This window comes from Homarus americanus, unplaced genomic scaffold (assembly GCF_018991925.1).
Source record: "Homarus americanus isolate GMGI-L3 unplaced genomic scaffold, GMGI_Hamer_2.0 scaffold16712, whole genome shotgun sequence".
In the NCBI taxonomy this organism is placed as follows: Eukaryota; Metazoa; Arthropoda; class Malacostraca; order Decapoda; family Nephropidae; genus Homarus; species Homarus americanus.
Window position 1 is genome coordinate 3,984,026 of NW_024757794.1, and position 23,006 is coordinate 4,007,031.

The following is a 23,006-nucleotide window of genomic DNA, read 5'->3' on the forward strand; positions in this document are numbered from 1 at the left end:
TGTAGATCATTGTTTACAGTATACGGTATGTTAGATGAAAGTGTCCGTAGCACCTCCCTTGTCCCCCCTCTCTCTCTCTCAGTGAGGGGGTCTGGTGCCTTGTTCCTAAACCAGCTCACCGACACTACCATATACTAATGTGTTAACTACAAGAAACACAATATTTACATCTCTTAAATTCATAAAGTTTAAAAATAACAAGAGAATGTATATATATTATTGTTTGTTATTTTATGCCATTGTCAGAAGCAGGAGTAAGGTTTGGGGCACCAGTGGGAGGTGCGCACACACACAAGAACGTATTGTAATTCTCTTCCTTTCTCCCCAGGTCCGGCGTCGAGCACTGCCAGCCCTGGAGCGCCAACACAACACAACAAATAGACTTAGCCTTTAATATATTTTTTATGGTCTACTTTTTTATACGTGTAAGTAAATGTGTGGTTCCTTTCCTCCTTAACTAACGTGAATGTTATTGTATGAGTCTCCTTTCCTTTCTTTCTTAGCCAATTATTTAATCCATTCAAGTAATTTATGTCTCTCTTTCTCTCTCTCTAACACGTGTATTTAAATATTATCTCTCGCTTTCCCTTCCCTTACCTTTTTTTGTTCATAGAATTAATAGTGTCAACATTGAGGTAAGTACAATGTTCATAAATAAATATCTATTATAATGTTCTACTGTTCCATTCCTGTTTTCATAGCCTTAATAACTTCAATAATATATTTTAATTATAACTCTCCAGGATTTCTCTTTAAGGCTCAGAACTAATTTAATTATTTACCACTGTATAGGAGTTAACAATGACCTAAGTTTTTATTTTTTTTTAAGATTCTGAATATTTAATGTTTGAGTTATTTATCTCGAGTACTAGGTCTCTTATCTCAAAGACTAAGTGTAAGATGTAAGACTCACACTTGAGACTCTGAGTACTTGAACTTGATTTATCCCATATTTTATCAGTTAACTCTTCTATATAGTGTATCATCCTCAGCTAATGGCTTTCAATCGTATTTTCTCTTTCCTCTTCTTCGTCGTTGTCATCTTTTTTTTTATTATCATTTCCTCTCCTCTTTCATCCCTGATTCGTGTTCCAGGTTTTCCATTTTTTTTTATTAAACATTTTCTTGATTTTTTTGTTTTATTGACTAGAAAGTGTTTGTAAATTATAGTTCATCTCATTCTATCTCACATTATGTATCACTTTATTCCTTATCTATGTATCACTCTACCCCTAATGTATGCATCACTCTACCCCTAATCTATGTATCACTTTCACCCCTCACTCACTCTACCTCACCCACCTCCTGAATTTATCTACCCCCGTCTTCCCCCTCCTCCCCTCTACTACACTACATATCATGCAGCCACTTCTTGTTCCCTAACCCCCTAACCCCCTACCCTACCCCCTACTTCCCCTTAACCAAACCAGGCACTATTTGGCACTTCAGGAGAGTTCAGTTCATCATCTCCCTGAGGTCTCGTTAATTTCAGCTGTCGTAAATATAACTGAAGTCAAACTCTTTAGCCCTCAAACTCCTTCATGGGACAATATAGAAGTTAATAGATGACGTAGATAGAATACAGACAGATAAAGACAAACACAGACAGACAGACATGCATCACAAGATAGAGACAATGTATATGTATCACTATGACTGAAAGGTAATATGTGGTTTCCTGGACAACCTCTACACATGTGATCCACCACCAGTAACACACACACACACACACACATACTGTACACACACACACACACACACTCTCTCTCTCTCTCTCTCTCTCTCTCCCCAAGAACTAAATCAAATCACCGTAACTACTTCTCGTAACACTAACACTTATTTCACTTTATATTTGTTAAACATTCTACTTACCAAACATCCTATACTCATCCTTGTCTCACTAATCCTTCCCTACATTCTCTTATTATTTTCATATATACCTATTTGTTTACTTTTCCATACCCCGCCCCTTACAAAACTCTTGATCGAGACATCATTCTTCAACAAGTTTGGAACAGATGTGCCTCAGGTGTAGTCCCTGTTTCATCATATTTTTTTTTTTCAGATTCGTACAATTCATCAAAACTTTCCCCCCAACTCCTTGAAACTTCCCTACCCAAAAAAGGGGAGGTTTTGTGGGGTTGGGGAAGGGGGGAGGGACGGAGAGGAGGGAGGGTGGGGGTTAGGGGTACAAATAATATACCCTTAGTTCAGTGGGGTTATATGAACTTACCTGCTTCCACCATGTACCATCACTGTACCTGCCACCACTACGCACCATCACTGTACCTGCCACTACTACACACCATCACTGTACCTGCCACCACTACACACCATCACTGTATTTGCCACCACAACACCATACACTACCTGCCACCACTACACACCATACACTGTATTTGCCACCACTACACACCATCACTGTACCTGCCACTACCACACACCATCACTGTATTTGCCACCACTACGCACCATATACCGTACCTGTCACCACTACACACCACTGTATTTGCCACCACTACACACCATCACTGTATTTGCCACCACTACACACCATACACTGTACCTGCCCACCATTACATACCACACACTGCCTGCCACACCACACACCATACACTGTTGCCACCACTACACACCATCACTGTACCTCACCACCACACACCATACTGTACCTGCACCACACACACCATACATTACCTGCCCACCCACCACACACCAGCACTATTTGTCACCTACACATCACTGTACCTGCAACTACAACCATACTTTATACCCTACACCATCACATGCCACCCTACACCACTATACACCATGCTCATGCCACCTACACATCACTGTACCTACCGCCATTACACACATATATTACACACCATCACTGTACCTGCCACCACTACACACCATCACTGTACCTGCCACCACTACACACCATCACTGCATTTGCCATCACTATCCACCATCACTGTACCTGCTACTACACACATCAACACTGTACTTTTTTTATACAGGGATTAGCCCACCCGGGCACAGGTCACTGATCCACATCGGGGCCTGGTGGACGAAAATGTAATAATAATAATAATAATAATAATAATAATAATAATAATAATAATAATAATAATAATAATAATAATAAAAATAAAGAACTGTAATGAAATACAAAAATGAAAAAAAAGATCAAGAGTGAGAAACAATATATGTATGTTGTGTTGTCAATAGTAAGAGAAACAATTGAGACCCTGCATTGTGTGTAAATGAGAGAAAGTCAGGTCAGCAACCTGGGACTTGGTCACAATTTTCTTGATGCCATATGGCAGCAGGGTCTACCATTAGACAATACATTATGCTTTCAATATTTTCCCAGGCGGTAGTACCTCCCTGTACCTGACACCAGACACTCACTGTACCTGGCACCACACACCATCACTGTACCAGCCACAACACACAACCATCACTCTACCTACCACCACACACCATCACTGCATTTCCCACCACTACACACCATCACTGTACCTACCATCACACACCATCACTGTACCTGTCACCACACACCATCACTGTACCTGCCACCACACACCACTGTACCTGTCAGCACATACACCATCACTGTACCTGCCACCACACAACACTGTACCTGTCAGCACACACACCATCACTGTACCTACCACCACACACCATCACTGTACCTGCCACCACACACACACACCATCAATGTACCTGTCACTACACACACTGTACCCCTGCCACCACACACACCAACACTGTACCGCCACCCACACACCGTACTGTACCTTATACACACACACACCATCAATCTTGCCTGCCACTACACACTGTATCTGCCACCACACACCAACACTGTACCTGCCACCACACACACCATCAATGTACCTACCACTACACACACACTGTACCTGCCACCACACACACCATCACTGTGCCTGCCACCACACACACCATCAATGTACCCTTGCATCACACACACAATGGCTGTACCTGCCACCACACACACGCCATCCTTAGTACCTGCCACCACACACACACCATCAGTAGTACCTGCCATCACACACCATGACTGTGCACCTGCCACCACACACGCCATCACTGTTACCTGCCACCACACACACCATCAATGTACCTACCACTACACACACTGTACCTGCCACCACACACCATCACTGTACCTGCCACCACACACCATCCCACTGTACCTGCCACCACACCAACACTGTACCTGCCACCACACCATCACTGTTCACTGACCACACACCATCACTGTACCTGCCACCACACCACCACTATACCTGCCACCACACACCATCACTGTACCTGCCACCACACACACCAGCTTGCTGTACCTGCCACCACACACACACCAACACTGTACCTGCCTGCCACACACCACCACTATACCTGCCACCACACACACCACTGTACCTGCCACCACACACACCAACACTGTACCTGCCACCACACACACCAACACTGTACCTGCCACCACACACACCAACACTGTACCTGCCACCACGCACACCAACACTGTACCTGCCACACCATCACTGTACCTGCAACCACACACCATCACTGTACCTGCAACCACACACCATCACTCTTTTATTGATGGTTCACCTTTACTTTGCCTCCCTTAATAATAAATTAACTTGCTACACCTCCCCGCTCCTGAACAATTGTGTCACTTCACCTTATAACCTCGACGTCTGAGACCACCCCTTCCCTTCATGTTATCTCCCACCCCCTCCTCCTCCTACTCTTTCCATCTTCTCTTAACCCTCTGCCTCCTCCTACCCTTTCCTCTCCTCCATCTCCCTCTCTCCTATCCCCCCTTCTCCTCCTATCCCCCCCCCCTTTCCTACACCGCCCTCTCCTGCCCCGCTCTTTTTTGTAGAGATAGAGGTGGGGGAAGGAAGTTTATAGTTTGCAAATTGAAAAAATTTAGGAGGAGGTAGGAAAGGGTGGGCTGGCCGCCTAAGGGTTTTGTCATGAGTTAGTAATTGTCTGTCGGTAAAGGCGTGAGACACCCTACTCTATCCCACATATGGGTGTTTAGAGGGCCTTATTTCATATTCCGTCGACCCTACTGGCGGATGCTGGTCTAGGGAGGTTGTCTATTGCCTGGCCGTATAGATTAGGGGTGGTAAGGGACCTTTTGAGATTTGGTAACTCTTTGGGAACCATGTATGGTTGTTGTTGTCTGGTGGGAGTCTTTGAAGGAGTTCTTGCTCTAATCGTTCTATCTTTTGACAGACTCTGCTGGCTATGGTGTGCAACTGCTGGTTGATGGGTTTTTATTCTCAGGTGTTTATGTATCTCGGCTGTGGTTCTGGTGAAGGGGTATCTTTCACCTGTGACGAATCGCAGGGCTTCATTTTGGACCACCTGTAATTTTAATAATTGGGTGGTGCTCATAGTATGAAGAGGTATTGCTGGGTAAGTTAATATCGGTATGATAAGTGATGTCACCAGGCGGAGTTTTATATTCTCAGGAAGCTCGTTAAAGTGGTATAGTTTTTTCAGCTTTCTTCTTGCCTTTTCCTTTTTGGTGATGACATGGTGGGAGTAACCTGTCGTGGATATATGCAGGCCCAGGAGGGTCCCCTTGTTTTTGTATTCTATTTGGGCATTATTGGTCACTAATGGATGGGTTTTGCTTCTGCATAACGGTATTACTGTGAATTCCAGGCGACTGGTTTGGATTTTCCTTTTTTTTCATAGTTCTTTACCCTTTCTATTTCTCATCTGGTGTTGTCGACCTGTAGTGCTCTTGATTTTCCTCGGTGTGTTGTTATTTGAGTGATGTCATCTGCATACATAATATCTTCGTTGCCTGTTCTGGTAGGAGGTGGGGTGTCACTTGCGTAGATGATATATAGGGTGGGAGAGAGGATGCTGCCTTGAGGGAATCCGCTCATGAGTGGGAAGGTCTCTCCTGTGTGTTGTCCCACCCTTAGTCTGGCATTCCTGCCACCAAGGAAGTTGCAAAGCAGCTTTTCGATGTTGGTGGGAAGTCTGAGTTGGAGGAGCTTATATTTTAGGCCATCATGCCAGACTTTGTCAAACGCCTTCGCTACATCCCGGAGAGTTAGATTACATTGTCTACCACTCGCTGCGGATCTGGCTATCTTCTCACATGCCAGGGCTGTCGCATTTGAGGTGGATTTCCCTTTCCTGAACCTAAATTGTCTGCAATTGGTTCTGTTGGTCGTTTCCAGGTGATTTCTCAGACAGTTATTGATGATTTTTTCTAGAATTTTCCCAGGTACTTCGAGAAGGGAGATCGGTCTATAGTTTATTGGGACAGCGGGGCTCTTTCCTTGTTTTGGTGTTAGGGTAATAATGGCCTTCCACGGCAGATGTGGAAGCATCTGCCGTTTGTTATTGCTATGTTTGGAGTAGTGGCTGAGTTCCTACTGTAGAACGTGGGAAAGTCCGGACCTATTAGCTGGGCTTTTTTTGTCTGTTCTGACATTGTTATTTGTCCTCTTACCATCTAGTAGAGGATGTCTGGCGTTCATGCCCCCGATGATGTAGGTTGGGTTGTGGTATGATAGGAGTCTGTGGAAGTCCCCGTACGGTAGGTAGTCCCTGTGTGGTGGGAGGTAAGTTGTGGCTATTATGATTGGTCCTGTGGTCAGGTTGATTTGAACAGCGGGAGTTTCAGAGGTGAAGTCGTCTGATAGATTGAATTTATGGACCCTATAACCAAATATTTTCAATTCCTCAGACGCCTTTTGGCCGTATGAGGTTATGAGTATAATGTCTGCGTCAACTTGGTTGTGCTGGCTGGACAAACTGAATTTATTAGCTCTCCGGTGGAGGACGTTACGTTGCATTATTTTCACTGCCTTGCGTAGTGTGTTCAGTGTTTCTTTTTTTGGTTTTAGTGATTTTTTTCCAGTGTGTCTATTCTTTAATCTTTTGATCGTTGCACCGGATGACTTTTTGATGTAGTTTGTGAAATCGATCTGTTTTTGTTTGGCGGCCTTGAGGATGACCACCTCGAAAGTAGACTGGTCGTCCTTCCATTTCATCTTGCCATCAATTACTCCTTTTGCGACTTCATCACGTGTACAGTCCTCGTTGATGTAGTCTGGTACATACAGTAGATGCATAGCTTCAGGTCTTTACCTGATAGATCGCTTGGAGTCTGGGAGACAGGTATTATCTCTGGTGTGGGTAGTTGTGTATCCACACCCTAGACTATTGTTGTCTCCTCTGGGGTAGTTGGATTCTGGGGGGCAGGTATTATCTCTGGTGTGGGTAGTTGGGAGTCCACACCCGAGATTACCACCGTTGTCTCCTCTGAGATTGTTGTAGTCCCTCCCCCTCTCCTACCCTGCCCTCTCCCCCTCCTCACCATTCCTCTTAGGTACATATTATCTTCCTCCTCTCGTTGCATCATCCACCGCTGGCCTCCTCATCCTGACAAGCTTCATCGCCGTTTCCTCCGCCATTATCCTTTCTCATCGGGAGTGTAACGATCAGGTGGCTGTGAATGGCCTCGTTACAGCCAGAAGTTTCCCTAACAGATATGACAGGATGGTTTAAGGGTCGTTTGGCCGGACTGTACCAGCCTCGTTCATTTGTCTTGAGAAGAAAGTGCGGCACAGAACTCGTGTGTCACAGTTATGGGATTATCTTTATCGCTTGGGTCTTATTCTCCACCACAGAGATGGCTTGCAAGTGCGGCCATGAACACAGAAATAAGATAAAGACACTTGCTTAGTCTTGCTCAACGATCACGTCTCTCTCTGAATATATTGTATAGGTCCTTAGTGATAAATATTTTTCTACACACATACACCCCCACATACACACATAGACACACACACACACACAAATATTGATAGCTACTCAGGTACTCACTATCTTGCTAATGGGAGCCTTCTTGTAGCTGGGTTGAAGCCTAATGAGGGACATTGTCACGAGGGGATAATGAGTTTCATCTGGCCACCACCCTCACGAATACCATCACCTGAACAGACTCCTCCTCCTCCAATACCTGTATCCTGTCGTCCTCGTAATTTAGTAGCCACTGCCACCACTATCACTCCAGAGCCTATTGGTGGTACCATTTGTTATCATGGCTCATTATTGGCAATGTAACACGACCCACAGGCACTGAGCTCATCGGTGAATGTCTGACGACAACACATACTGAAGTGGTAATAGTGAAGTGTCGCCTAATTCGTTGTACCTGCATATGGAACTTGCTTGATTTTCCTTACCTGGATAGTTTAGAACGATGCGTCAGGTGTGTTTATACAGGTGTCCGTCTTCTCTTCACACACACATCTTACTTTATTAGTGCGTGTGTGTGCCATGAACTCACTCCCCCGGAAGGTGTTGGTGGGTATATTATGTATCCATTAAACAAGGGAGGAATTTTAATAATGGCCCTTAGGATAATGGTGCCTCGAAGTGCAGTTATGTAAATGTGGAGGAAAACAAAGCCTGTGTTGTCTCCTCCCTCACCCTCCCTCGCCCCTCAACCTCCCTCACCCTTCCCCACTTCTCATCCTCCCTCACCTTCCCTCACACCTCTGCCTATCTCAACTCTCACCCTCCCTCTACCTCCTTCCCTCCCTCTCATACTCTCTTTCACCCCTCTCCCACCCTCTGCCTTCCTCCTTCACACCTCTGCCTATCTCACCCCTCACCCTTTCCTTCCTTCACCCCTCTATCTCCCTCTCATTCACCCACCCCCACCCTCCTCTTCGCTCCCCTCTACATTTGGTCACTACGCTGCTCCAGTACTCGCAGTGAGGTTCTTGTGGCTCGTCCCTGCAGTACAATATATAGGCAAAGCGGACCAATTGGACGAGTTGACGGTCCGAATTTTTTCGTAAGATGGCAGGTTAATGGGTAAAGAAAACGCTTAAATTCACTATGGTAATGACATTTAAAAAAAATGGGGCCCAAAAGTGTCAAAAATAAGGGTTAAAGTTGCTAAAAAGTCACGTGACTACGAAAAGCTTTGTGATTGGTTGTGACGTCACTGGTTGTGGTGAACTTCCCAGCGGGAGTAAGCCAGCTGTAATTATCCAACCTTGACTGATCGGCTCAGTAAATAAATATTATTAGATAATTAACTGTGCTTTATTGCGCAACACAGTGATACTATTTTGAATATATAAATATTACTAAGCACATTAACTAATTCAATGGATATTAGCTGCCCATGTAACACATTTTATAGTACAGTATAAACATTCCAAACAATATTGATATTATTTTGGTTTTGGTCATCCGGGGAACCTTAAGATTCTAATTATGGGATTAAGTACTTTAAACAATAAGACACATCATCTCTACAGGATTTCTGTCGCAAATTTTTTTTTGATCGCATAAGAAAATTCTGATCATAGGTTAGATTAGGTTAGGGTATGATGAGTAATAAGTTTGCTTAACATACATCGGTAAGGGGGGGGGGATATTAACTCATAACTAGTGATTTCCGATAGAAATGAAGGTCTACCTCAGTCATAACACATCGCAAACCATCAGAAAAAAACAGTCTGCATGTCTAAGTACAGGAATGACCAAAACTAAAATTTACCCAATATAGCCTATCTCGAATCTAATCATCAATATTCTTATGGTAGTTATAGTAAAATTTAGCCCATTAATTAATATAAATGATATATCCCAGTGGTTCATAAGCGAATCACCAAAACAATAACAGCACTATGTTGTCATGTTTACCTAGCGCCAGGCATTCTCAAAACAAAGTCCAGACAATGTCATTACTTCTAAATTGACTCGTATCTCCATCTAGTACTGATATACTCTGTAAATGCACTGAAAAAAAAGAAGAGAAAGTCTACCATGTAAGAGTACATGTCAGCTGAGCTGGTGTGAACATGGGAGTTTTTTATGTTCAAAAGAACATAAGAATGAACACTGCAGCGGTTCTATTGGCCCATACTGGGCAGTCCCATTTACTGTACATCCAACCCCTATCGCTCATATATCCATTCAACATATGTTTGAAGCTGCTCTTCACGGCACATTTCTTCACTTACGAAATGTCTGACTTAGGCCATAAAAAAACACCCTTAAAACTTACCTGAACGCGGCATTTGGGGTCTGAAGAGGCCATCCTTTCTACTACCTCTGACTGCAGCGATGAGTTTGAAACTAGTGACGTCATTGCAAATGGCGGCCCTGTTATAGCAGGACTTTAAACTTGTATTACAGATTATATGTACCGTATCACTCTACGAACGTGGCAGTGTGTTTCTTGTGTTTACCCAGAACCGTCAACTCGTCCATTGCTACCTTGTAATACACCAAGAGAAAAAGTAACAATATAAACGCCTTGCGGTGCCGCCACGGGGTGTGTTCCGTATCGTGGTTTTGGGTACATTTTATCCACCTCATAGCGTAGCGTAACATAACATAACATAGAGTTCGTTTTAACTTGTCGTAAGAGTTTGGTTCAGTTAAGACTGGGTTCCGTTGGATTTATTTTTGGGCGAGCTTCATTAAATCTAGGTTTCGTTGGGATTAGTTACAGTTTGCCCCGAAAAAAGATGGGTTACATTAAGTTGGATTAGTTATGATATAGAGATTTTTTCCCCTGCCACGAAATTTCTCGTTAACATTCCCCCACCCACCATCCCTCGATTCCCCACCACCACCGTAGTCTAGGGACAAAAATCTCAACCTTACGATCCCCTGAGGTGGACGCTGCATCGTAAATCTCGAGTTAGTTATATGTGCGAGGGTGTGCTGGGAAGCTCCACTTCCTTGTTAAATGTCGATAAAACTGGCGACGTATTTTTCTTATCCCAGTCTTTACCTCCTGGTGGGTGTGCCAGCTGTTTCCTCAAGTATTGGCGGATGGTGAAGGGTTGCTGTTATTATTTTTATTATTATTATCATTATTATTGTTGTTGTTATTATTACTATTATTGTTGTTATTGTTATTATTATTATTATTATGATTAACTGTTGGAGTTAGCTCTGAATTTTTCCGGACTGATAGCAATATATATATATATATATATATATATATATATATATATATATATATATATATATATATATATATATATATATATATATATATATATATATATATATATATATATATATATATATATATATATATATATATATATATATATATATATATATATATATATATATATATATATATATATATATATATATATATATATATATATATATATATATATATATATATATATATATATATATATATATATATATATATATATATATACAACTCCTGAACAGTTGCTTCAAGTATATAAGGGATTCATTCGTCCTAACTTGGAGCACTGCTCTCACATCTGGGGTGACTCTTCTTCTGTCCAACTGTTAGATAGGATGGAATCAAAGGCATTTCGTCTTATTAACTCTCCCCCTTTAGTTGAAAATCTTTCTTCCCTTTCTCTTCGCCGCAATGTTGCTTCACTCTCTCTTACAGGTAATTTAACGGACAATGTTCGGTGGATTTGGCATCCTGTGTACCGTCATTACTCAAGCAGTCAACATGAATTTGAGTAATGGCATGTACAAACTGGACAATTTTGTAATTAAGAAGATTTGTAACCAGGTGAGAAGGTTGGGTCACCTTTCCCTCTGACCTGACTACCGACCGTTGCTGTGCTTTTTAAAGATTAGTAGGGTCATTACCTAATACCTGACCATTGTGGACCTGATCTCACCCTCCTCTGTATACACAGTCAGTCACTCTCTAACCCTCTCTCACCATGAACGGTTACGAGTTTGATAACGTGGCGCGGATACGTCCGGATACGCCGACCTGCCCCAAGAAACTAAACCTCCTAGTTCTCCAGAAGTTCTTTGAAACTAATGGGATCGTGGGGGTCACCAAGGTGGAACGTCTAAAGCTCCATGGTGACATCAAGATCACCTTCGCCGAGAAGGGCATGCCCGTACAGCTCGCGGAGATCCCAGACATCAACGGCATTCCATTTAAAATGATTGCCTACATGTGGGACAACCTGAAGCTGGGAGTAATCTCCCACGCCGAAATTGCCCACATGGACCAAGCAGAGCTGAGTGAGATTGTGGGAAGAAGTAAGCGATCCAAGTGTACTGTAGTGCTGAAGAGTGAAATTTTAATTTTCGGTGAATACTGTTCCTAAAACTGCTTTTACTTCAAGCACATTTGGTCTTCACCATATGAATGTTTGGCATAAGATATATCAATATGTTGCTGTTTGACACTAGGTTATTCTGTTCAAACAGGTGAAAATATCAGTTATTTTCCGCCGGAACTACCTACCACCGATGCCATAGCCTTGGCATCTCTCGTTAATTTGTATCGTTAATATCATAAACACACAAACATTATCCACCGCTGAACTTGAAACATAAGTTAGGTTATGCGATATTGGTTAAGTTGGAGTTGGTCGTCAGGAAAGTTTAAGATCATAATCCTCTTCTCATTTTATGGTTCTAAGCTGTCGTTGCCGTATCTCATTAGGTTTGAGTTAATGTTTTTCTAGGGAGTTCCAAGTTGGAGCTCTGCCTATTTTTTTATTATTTGTTAATTTTATTATGCGGATGATGTCAGTGTTACGTTAGAGTATGGCATGAAAAATGGTTTTGGTAATTCGATATTGTTTATAAACTGTATATTATAATTTGCCACAGACACGTAATAAAGTTTATAGTTTCTTAACACTGAATTTTTTTAATTATAGCCGATTTATATTTTTACAGTGCCCACATCCTAACCACACCTGTAATAGTAGATTGTATACTTTTTTTTCTACTACTTTGACCTCTCTTCTGCGAACATACGGGAGAAAATGAGATGACCCAAAATATTCAGGGCAAAAAACTGCAGACCTACAGTACAAATAAGAAAGAAAAGGAGTCCTCGAACCATGTCAATATTGTTGTTATTTTCCACTCTGTATTTGTATTTTCTGGCTAAATAAACTGTTTCAATATCAGTGTTCATGCCCTGAGAGTAAAAAAAAATTGTTGTTTGTTGACATTTTTCTCACACGACTAAATACAAAATATTCCACAACAGTACACGGAGAGTATAGTAGTGTGGGAGGGGGAAAGGGAACCAGGAGGAAGAGTAATGTTGAAAAGCCTCCTTCCACTAAATTTTACTTAACACCATTCGCTATTTCCATACCTTTACTCATTACCATTGTCATCATCATCACCCACTTATTCACCGACCATTATTTCTACCACTACCCTCCACGACCCTATACACTCTTTAACATACTGTAATAATTTCCATCTTAACTCTATATTTACCTTATATTAATACAGCCTTAACCAACTCACAACCTTAAATCCTCCACTTCCCACCACCTTTAGTTTCATCACCATCCGCGAGGTCATTTATTTGTTCCTCTTTATACCTCTAATATTATCGTCATTGTTCTTTGTCTTTTTATATTTGTAATTTTAATTTAATATTTATTTTATCAATTCGACCTCCCAGCCAAGCTAATGATTGTACTTTACTCCCGATGCCAGTTTATAGCGGCGAGTGATAAGCTGTGGTTCATGCTGGAGATGTACTCCTTCGTAGACTACTTCACCATCCCCCCATCCTTCGTCAGTATATATCTGGATAGAACATGGATAGGTAAGTGGGGCCAAAATAATACGACAATTTTTTATATTTTTTCTTACTTAAATCTCTCCCGAATGTTTATGATAGCCTGTGTTCGCATTCTCAAAGGTTCTAAGGGTCAATAATGTTCTTAAACAGAAAAAAGAATGTACCTAACTGCCTGTTTACAACACCTTCACTATATGACTTAATGTTCTGGGCTAGGAATTTGACAAATCACCAACTAATTTTCCTTAATCTTGTGTAGCTGCACCCAGGTAGCGATATATGTGCGGCAGACTTCCAAATTCTCCACAGGACAATAGCCTGTGGCTTTGTCTAATAAGTCGCCTTGCTGATTGCATGCACCATAGCTCGGTTGACTATTAGTACTTCTGTTACAAATTTTTTTTTATGGTGTATATACCTTTAAAAATAGATAACGAAACGTATAATACTGTAGTATATTAAATTTTACTTGTAATTACTTTGCACTAAGGGCTCATCATACTACTCCCTGCAATTCATAAAACATTGAATACATAAATTTTGGGAATGTCATTAGAATAATGAATTTTAACTTGTGCAGTACATGTTCTTTTACGTTGAAACCGTTCAGAGCTGCCTAGTTTTCAGTACGCCTCCCGGTTTTCAAATCTCCTGACTACTGTATTGTAGTTACCGTGGCAGATATCCATCAGTCAAATCAGGAATGGCAGGTAGGCACTAAGTTGAATAAACACAATTTCTTGCCTAATCTGTTCTTGTGGTAACGAGTCATCAAAATATTTCTTTACCCTATATATTGATTTAATAAGAATGTTTTTAAAAGACTTGTGTCAGTATCTTGAAATGTTAGAGAGATACGATTGTTTAAGGTTTACACAGGCAGAGAATGAACTGCTCCTCGTAGATCATGAACTCTACGGTGCTTGCTACCCGTATTTCACTTATTATTATGGTATACATTATATCTTTGACATCCTTATGTGAATAATGAGCCCACTGATATAGTAATACACACCTCAAATATTGATGTTTTAGTTATGCCATTGTTCAGTTGGTGATTACGAAGAAAAGGGAGGATGGTGGTTTTTCAGTTAAAGAAAGAACTTTTCAAACAAGGAAAAAAGGCATCAAAAAGAATATCGGGACCCGCTGGTCAGACAATCAAAATACTGTACTGTATACCAATACCGTATATTCACAAGACATCCACTTTCTTAATGCCAATTGATTGTTGTATATATGCTATTTAAGCATACATATAGTAATTGTAATTATTACATATGAAACAAACACACCACATGATTTGTTGTTGGTGTAGTTAATTGTTTTCAAAGTCATATGTTCACTACTTGTCCCTGCCTTTCACCCCGTGTTTAACACTTAAGCCTTGATGTTTGAAAATTTGCCATGTAGATATGAAACAAATGTACAGTATATTTTTTTTTTTCTTACATACCTGATTTGGCTCAACTGTGCCACTACCCTAGGGAAGTCCCTCTGGAATGTTTAAATACAAAAATATATAATTCCTTATAGAACTGTTTATTTATAGTTCTGTTTAGTTTGTCTTAAATATCCTGTAATGTAGAGCATTAATTTATTGTTGTCTGAGAAATGTTCACTTAAACATTGCCAATAATAATAATAATGAGTGTCTTGCCATTTTCAGGGTTGCGGTTCCTTCGAGCCCTCCGCCTCATGTCAGTACCAGATATCCTCCAGTACCTGAATGTCCTCAAGACATCATCCAGCATCAGGCTGGCACAACTTTGTTCTATCTTCATCGCGGTCTGGCTCACAGGCGCCGGCATCATCCATCTGGTAATGTCTGAAATAAAAATCCAGGATTTCTTGTCACTAACACATTAATGCTTCAAAATATGTGCTTAGATATTTATGACCTCATTTAATTTACTGTCAGATATTCCTTTTTCTTATACAGTACCTCACACTGTATTAATACCTAAAGCTTGACTTGACTTTCTGTTCTTTGATTTATTATGTGGAATCTTCTTTATAGGCTTCCTCTGTTATTTACAAGACAGGGGAAACATATTACAGCATTCGTAAGAGTATGTATAGTTGCCAGCAACAGTCTTCCCACAAACTTGCTACACAGGGCTGTGGGAAAACTTTTGCTGGGAACTATACATGTAGGAGTCTGATGTATATTCATGATATTTGCTGACTATTGATGTTCATGGTGGATTACTTTGAATGTGCATCTTCTTTAAGCCTCTAAATTAGATCCATATTTATACAGTCGTGTCCACCAGTGTTCGAAACAGGTCTTTAAAAAAGCCGTTTTTTTTCTTCTAAAAATCAGTTTTTGTGAGATAGTCCAGAATGCGACGTCTAGCTTTATACCTAGGTATGTTAATGCCCAGCAATAACTCGCCAGGCCAACATACAGGCAATTAAAACATCTAATAATTACTTAATATGTAATATTAGGACACGTCGCTACCTGGCATTTAATTGCAATTCTCAAAACCCCCTCCCGCACCCTCCATCACACACATTGCTACCGTCATCTCTTGTCCTAGAGCGAGCAGTAAACAAATGTCAACTCTCGAGGGGTGGAGATGGGTGGGATGTCGACGTCGCATTCTGGACTATATCACAAAAACTGGTTTTTAGAAAAAACCCGGCTTTTTGTTCAATCCGGAATGCAACGTCTAGCTTTGATTACTCGAGCAGGAGGTGGAGAGGTAGGTGACATTGCGTATAAGGCTCCGCTAGCTTAGTTCCAGATTATAATTATAAACTTTTTGGAATATTTTCCAATATTTGGAACATTTATCAGAAAGTAAAATGTTAATTTACATATCCCAATTAGGATACCTGTACTCATTTACTCTGACGAGGAAGAAGAATGTCCTGGTTGTGGAGATTGACTAGGTGGGGGAGGGGACCCCAGCACCACCACATGTGAAGCATCTTTCAGAGATAGATGAAGATAGCTGTTTTGAAAGGTTTTTGAAGATTTTCAAAAGCCCACTTCTTTGATCTGACTTAGGTTCATGTGCCGCAGAAAGGCCACAGACCCTGCATATTTCCTGGTGTCATGTGCCAAAAATTTCTTGCCAGGGTCTGCTTTGCTCACTAACTGAGATAAATATTTTGTCATTTGACTAGGAGACAATTTCTTACCATCCTGTGATGAGAATACATAGGGGCCTTGATTAGGGAATCTGGTTAACCATTCTTGAAGATTCCTAACTGGGCACAATATATGAGGAACCCTTGTCTCAACCATCAGCCGTTTTATCCTGATAGGTTGAGCTCGAAAATCCTCCCTTTTATTTTTTCTTAGGATCTCCGTAGGAAAAAGGGTGACTTTTTTCCTCAGAAAATACCAATAATGATGGATTATTGGAAATTGAAATCAGTTCACTGATTCTCATACCTGTTGCTATTGCTAGAAGGAAGGCTGCCTTCTGGAGCAATCTGTCCTTGTTCAGATTTAGATTGTAATTAGGCCCCATAAGAAATTTATTAACTTTATCTAGAAACCAAGGTGGGATTCTCTTAGGCCAAGGGGGTCTCTGAATGAAAAAGGACGATCTGAGCATTTTATAAATTCTTGGGTTCAAAGTAATATTAAAACCCCATGCCAGAGGGTCAACCAATGCTGATTTATAAGATGCATTTGTCGATCCTTGAAGGCCTTTAACTCTGAACAGAAAATCTAAAAATTCTAACACCACTGTTTCCGACAATGTGGTTGGAGTCGTTAATCTGATAAATTGTTGAAAAAGTTTCCAAGCTTTCTCATATTGCATAGAAGTTTGGGGTCTATGACCTGCTATCACTTGGTTAACTATATTGGAATTACCCAACAATCTATTTAAACATCTTTCGAGAAACTCCTAGCGTGAAGTGCCAAGGATATCTCGAATTGAGGGTGCAGTACCTGGTCTAGACATCCTTGTTGCAATTGTAGTGGATGCGGGCACCAGTCCAACAGATCGAGACACCACGGTTGTAGGATCCAATATGGTGCAATTAAGAGGACCTTCCCTTGGAAGGATCTGAGTTTGCGAACCACTTTGGGCAACTTTTTCACAGGTGGGAACAGATAGATTGAATTACAATGGTTCCGATCTATGAGTAGAGCATTTCCTAAAAGATTCGATCGTTCCAGAGATACATAAATTAGCATCTTGTGATTGTTTTGTGAGACAAAGAGATCTATTTGTGGAATCCCAAACCTCCTCACTAGATTCTTGAACTTCGATATCTTTCGGAACCATTCTGTTTCCGTCGATACTGGCCTGAGACGGGACAACGCCTCTGCCTAATTGTTTTGTACTCCCGGTATGTGAGTTGCTTTGAGGTAAAGTTTTTGTGTTACACAAACTTTGAATTTTTTTCTGATAGGTTTAGAAGGGGCCAAGATCTTGTTGAGCCTTGATGATTGAGACAACACTTCCGCTCTGTTGTCCATGGCAAACAGAATCGTCATGTTTTTGAAATTTGGGTTTGCTAACAAAAAGAATAGGACTACTGCTTATTCTTTTACGTTTATGTGTTTGTCCAAAGAGAGTTGCTCCACTTCCCTTGACGGAACTCTCCTTTTGAGGAATGGTATCCCCATCCTATCTCGGACACGTCCGTACAAATGACCAAGTCTGTTTGAGGGGGAACTCAGGTAGATGAACCGATTAGATTGTCCAATTTTTTCCACCATGACAGATGATTCTTGATCTGAATAGGGAGAGAAGAAGCAATATTTCTGTTTCTGTGAAGCAACTTCGACCCTAGATGAGTTACAGTGACCCCTCGTTTAACGAAGGCCTCGGTTAACGAACTGCCTTCCATAAGGATCTTCAATTCGGTTAACGAACAAAAATTCGGTTAACGAATTTCTTACGAACCGACCTCAACATGTTTTCGCTTGCACTGACCGGGCAACCAGCTTTAGTATCAATCCGCCAATACATTAATCGGTTCTAGGGCTTAAATTCCTTACTATTTTAGTAAATATCAAGAAGTTTATACTATTCAATAATTTTAAAAGTTTAATATTCAATTTTTTAGTCATTTTAACAATTATTGAACATAATTGAAGGTAAAGTGACTAGTTTAATGCGCGGCATCCAGCCTCTTAACACAGCAAAAAGGCGTTAGTCTCTCTCTGTTTTCACTGGAGGTAACATCTTGCTTCAGACTCTCTTCAACTAAACGCTTTTTTTTGTGTTTCCAAGCAAATTATTGGTCATTTTGAAATATATTTTACATATTGACAATATATAATGCAGTGCAGTGTTGATTTAAAGAAAATAATCTTGAATTACACCAAGAGAACTAAAATTTTATGGATGAAATGGCGCCATGGGGTGACTTCTCTTCCACCCCAATGCCTTCTCTTCTTCCTTCTCCTCCACCCCCATTCTAAATCCCATCATCATCATCATCATCATCCAGGAGCCTTCTACATACACACCTCAAAGTAAGTGAACTTTTCTGCCATTTTTGTTGAATTTAGGAAATTTTCGGTGAGCTGGAACCAATTACCCAAAAACCCATTGAAACAATGGTTTCGGTTAACGAACTTTAAGGTTAATGAACGACCTTCTGGAACGGATTGAGTTCGTTAACCGAGGGGTCACTGTATTTTAACCGAGAAAATTACCCCAAATATTAGTTTTTTAAATTGGGCAAGACTTTGAAGTAGAGGAAAAATGTGGGGTGAAATACTTAAAAAAGAACACCAAACAAACCTTCGAAAACCTTGCCTAACGTTTCCTAACTCGTAAAAATGTTGAGAATCACTTTCGAGTTAAATAAGTTGGTGTTGGCAACTTTTAAATATTTACCCGGGTAATTATTGATGACTAGACCACCGCTGATTTTACATAGAAAAAAAATTAAATGCCGTAATTTCACTGCTTTATAGAGGACACTGTATTACTTATGGCATGTGTTAAAAAGTGTTTATTTAAAAGTTCAACCTAACCTGACCGAAACCCCCCCCCCCCAAAAAAAAATGATTATCATATCAGAACTCACTGATGAAAATATAGGAAGAATATAAGCATCAAAACAAATAGCACATTGGCGGTGTACTTGGTGATATTAGCCAGGTCTCAATAATATACCTGTATACATAGGTGTTGGGAACTTCTATATTTTAACCACTAATAGAACCTAACCTAACCAACCAAAGAACCCTACATAACCTTATCTAAATTCCTAGTCGGGGGGGAGGGAGGGGGGATTCGCCCCTGTTCCCGGTAAATTTTTACAAGTGCACCGCCACCATATGAAATAAAGTCATTTGCATGACGGTTGTCTGGGTCGTCCTCCTTGTCTTTGTCCACAGGCATACAGACTCCTGTAATGTGTTGGCGCTGCGCTTCTGACTGTCTAGGGAATAATCTTGCTGCTTCAATAAGAAAACAGTGCGTGATCTTAACCATTTGCGCCACCTACACCCGTATACGCATGAAATATTCCCAAAGGCTAGGAATCAAGCCTGTTCATTGGCTCAGTAAGACGGGCAGGATGTCACACATGCCTCGCGTGAATCCCATACCAAAAATTTTAAATGTCTTGCTTACATGTAATTTGTGATAGAAATGCTATCAAGAAAAGTGGTAGAGATGGGTGAGATCTACCTATAGCAACTGTTCATTTGCAAACATCTTTTGACAGTCCATTTGGAAAATATTGCCAAAAGTTGTTGCCTCTTTTAAAATATTACTGTTATGATAAGAACATCTGTGGAAAAAAAAAATCGAACAACTTCTGTGGGTAGCGGTTTCCTCATAAATTACCACAAATCATAGCCTCAAGAAGAGGTGGTACACTTTTTCAAACGTAAATGATTATTCCAGAAAACACGATATGTCACAAGAAATGCCAAATGAACTTGACATTTTAATCTGACCAAACAATATTACAATACAAAGAAACTTCCAGGAAGGAATCAGTATCAATTCGTAAAAGAACATGGTTAGAGAGATCAACACTCTAAAATCTAAAAAGAAAAAACTAACAAAACCTAACCTAACCTAACCTAGCCTAACCTAATCTGACCTAACCTTTATCAATATACGTATACTGTATACCCTATTCTTTTTTATAATAACTTTCCATATTATCTACTATTTCTTCCAAGAAAATGTGTATATTTTTAAAATCAGAACGTTAAACTACATTAACAAAAAACAGAATATAAAAACCCTCAAGAAAGTGTTTCCCTATATAGCATAAAATGAATCTTAACCAAGCTGTTTATCGTGATACTGAACTGCACATTGTACAATACGTACATTGGATTTTAAATCCTAAACTAGACATTATAGACAGTGAAGTTTAAAAAATCCATTGACAGGTGCATTTTTTTTGTTTTTTGTTTATATACATTTGTCGATCATCTAAGATGTACAACAATATAGTGAATTCACATTGGTGTCAGAAAGGGGGGAAGGGGCAGGGGAGGTCCATGCCCCCACAGAAACCCCCCCCCCCCCACCCTCGGTCCTCCCCCCATTCATTTACCCCTTCCTATGCAACTGTGAAAGCATTAAAGAATTTCCTCTCCTGAACCTTTGAAACAAGCAAAGTGAAAATACTTCAATCACTGTTCTTGATCTTGAGTGGCTCAGATATCCTCAAAGAAAATTTTATGGTGAAATGGTTGTGTTGCCATCTTCAGTGTATGAAAATTATAGCAAAAGTTTTGAGATCCTCTGTGCATTTTGTTAAGATAACTGCTAAAATGCACAGGGTAAATGTTCCGTAGACCATTCACAGAACTTTATATTGAATCTTACACTGTATAGGGAGATGGACAAAATAAAATAAGAATACTGTGCAGCACTTTATTTAATTGTGTTTCCATCAGAAATTTATATTTTAGAAAAAAAACAATTTCTATTAAAGAAATGCAGTTTTGATTGCACAAATTAGGGTGAAATTGTCGGGTAAAAACATGCAGAAAATTTACGAACCCAAATCTAATGTGACCTAACCTAACCTACTACGGTATTACAGCATGGACCAGTGGGTCAGGTCGTGTTGCATCTCTGTAACAAAGCGTGTTTGGCATTCGGGCCTTCGTTGTTGAGCGGCAGAAATTGGACAGTGTTTACATAAGATCATCAAGATTGTCTTAGTGATGTGAAAGCGTAAATCGATGTAGGATTTTTAATGCTAGATGCGATTGTATTTTTGAAAACTCAAAATTCAATCTCCACCGAGTTGGAGATACAGCCCAGGTCAAGAGGCCTACAACCACAAAATCATTGCCGTATGACAAAGCTTTTATTTAATTTTTTTACGGAGTTGTGGTCACGGCTGTCATAAAGGCCAGGGAGTGTAGTACTGTGCCTTTAGTTAAATCAGTTCATAGTGTTGCGGGGAATAGGTTGTTTGGTTCACACTCAGGATGGGATGGAGAAAGGAAACTCACAATGTGCTCTCTGTATACATGTTATATTGGATGTACAATGCAGCTTGGTGCTGGGAAGTGGCAGCGTGGTTACAAGCGTGATGTAGAGAGAGCTGGTTGGTGAGGGTGCTCAGAGGAGGACAAGCTTGTGGGTCGCCGTGCTCGCCGGTGGGAGCGAGGGCCGCCAGGCAGAAGCGGAGGAGGTGGTGTTGCTTGCTGCGGCTGTAGCTAGAAGAAGAGACAGGTCACCACGAGGTCAGGTCTTTTATAGCGGAGGTAGGCGTGGGTAGATAGTTGACCTCCGCTCCGTGGGCGGCGTTGGTTGACCTAGACCACGAGGCATGCACTGGGGAATTCGCGGGGTCGGCTACTCAGCGACAAACAGCATTTGTAGGGGAGAAATCCACTACACTGTCATCAGTGACTGTGGAAGAGGTTGTAAATAACTGAAAGTGAATACAAATTGGCAAGCAAGCTGGAAAGGCACCACTGCCAGCTGAAACCAAATCGTGTTATAGGTACCACAGAGACTTTAAATTTTATTTTGTTTGTGTGCTTTCTCATGGACTAAAACTGTGCCTACTATACACCATTCACAGGGAGATACAGTGTACACAGTGATAGCACAAAGAGATATAGTCATTGATGAGAACGGGAAAAGAAAGTACATGGTATAAGGAAATACTAGTTAAAATAAAAAAAAATAAAAAAATCAACAAGCTTGGCTATCCTTAAAGGCATTCTATTACCGCCCCAAAGAAAGTTTTATTCAATTTTTTGTGTTTCTAAAGGACTGAGTGGGTGCATAAAATCCGTTATTCGCAGCAAAATGCAGTGCACATAGAGATAGCACCTAAATACCGACAAACGCCAAAGTGAACTGAAAAAAGAAAAAGAAAAACAGAAGACAACTCTAAAGGCAACAGGGGAGGTTAAGACCAGTAGAGGGCAGCTAAGTACGTCCTGTTTTTTTTTTTTTTTCTCTATTTTTAAATT

The 23,006-nt window shown here is 40.6% G+C and overlaps 1 protein-coding gene across 33 annotated transcripts in view; it reads left to right on the forward strand.

The window, feature by feature from the left end:
• The first annotated feature begins 329 nt into the window (after window positions 1-329).
• The window catches only part of LOC121857774 (calcium-activated potassium channel slowpoke-like), a 205,714-nt gene continuing 183,037 nt past the window's right edge, over window positions 330-23,006 (forward strand). For all 33 annotated transcript variants that reach the window (XM_042353931.1, XM_042353932.1, XM_042353927.1 and 30 more), the window contains exons 1-3: window positions 330-425; window positions 13,522-13,633; window positions 15,279-15,430. In XM_042353931.1, coding sequence (XP_042209865.1) covers window positions 405-425; window positions 13,522-13,633; window positions 15,279-15,430 — 285 coding nt within the window. In that variant the 5' untranslated portion in view covers window positions 330-404. The remainder of the gene's footprint in view (window positions 426-13,521; window positions 13,634-15,278; window positions 15,431-23,006) is intronic.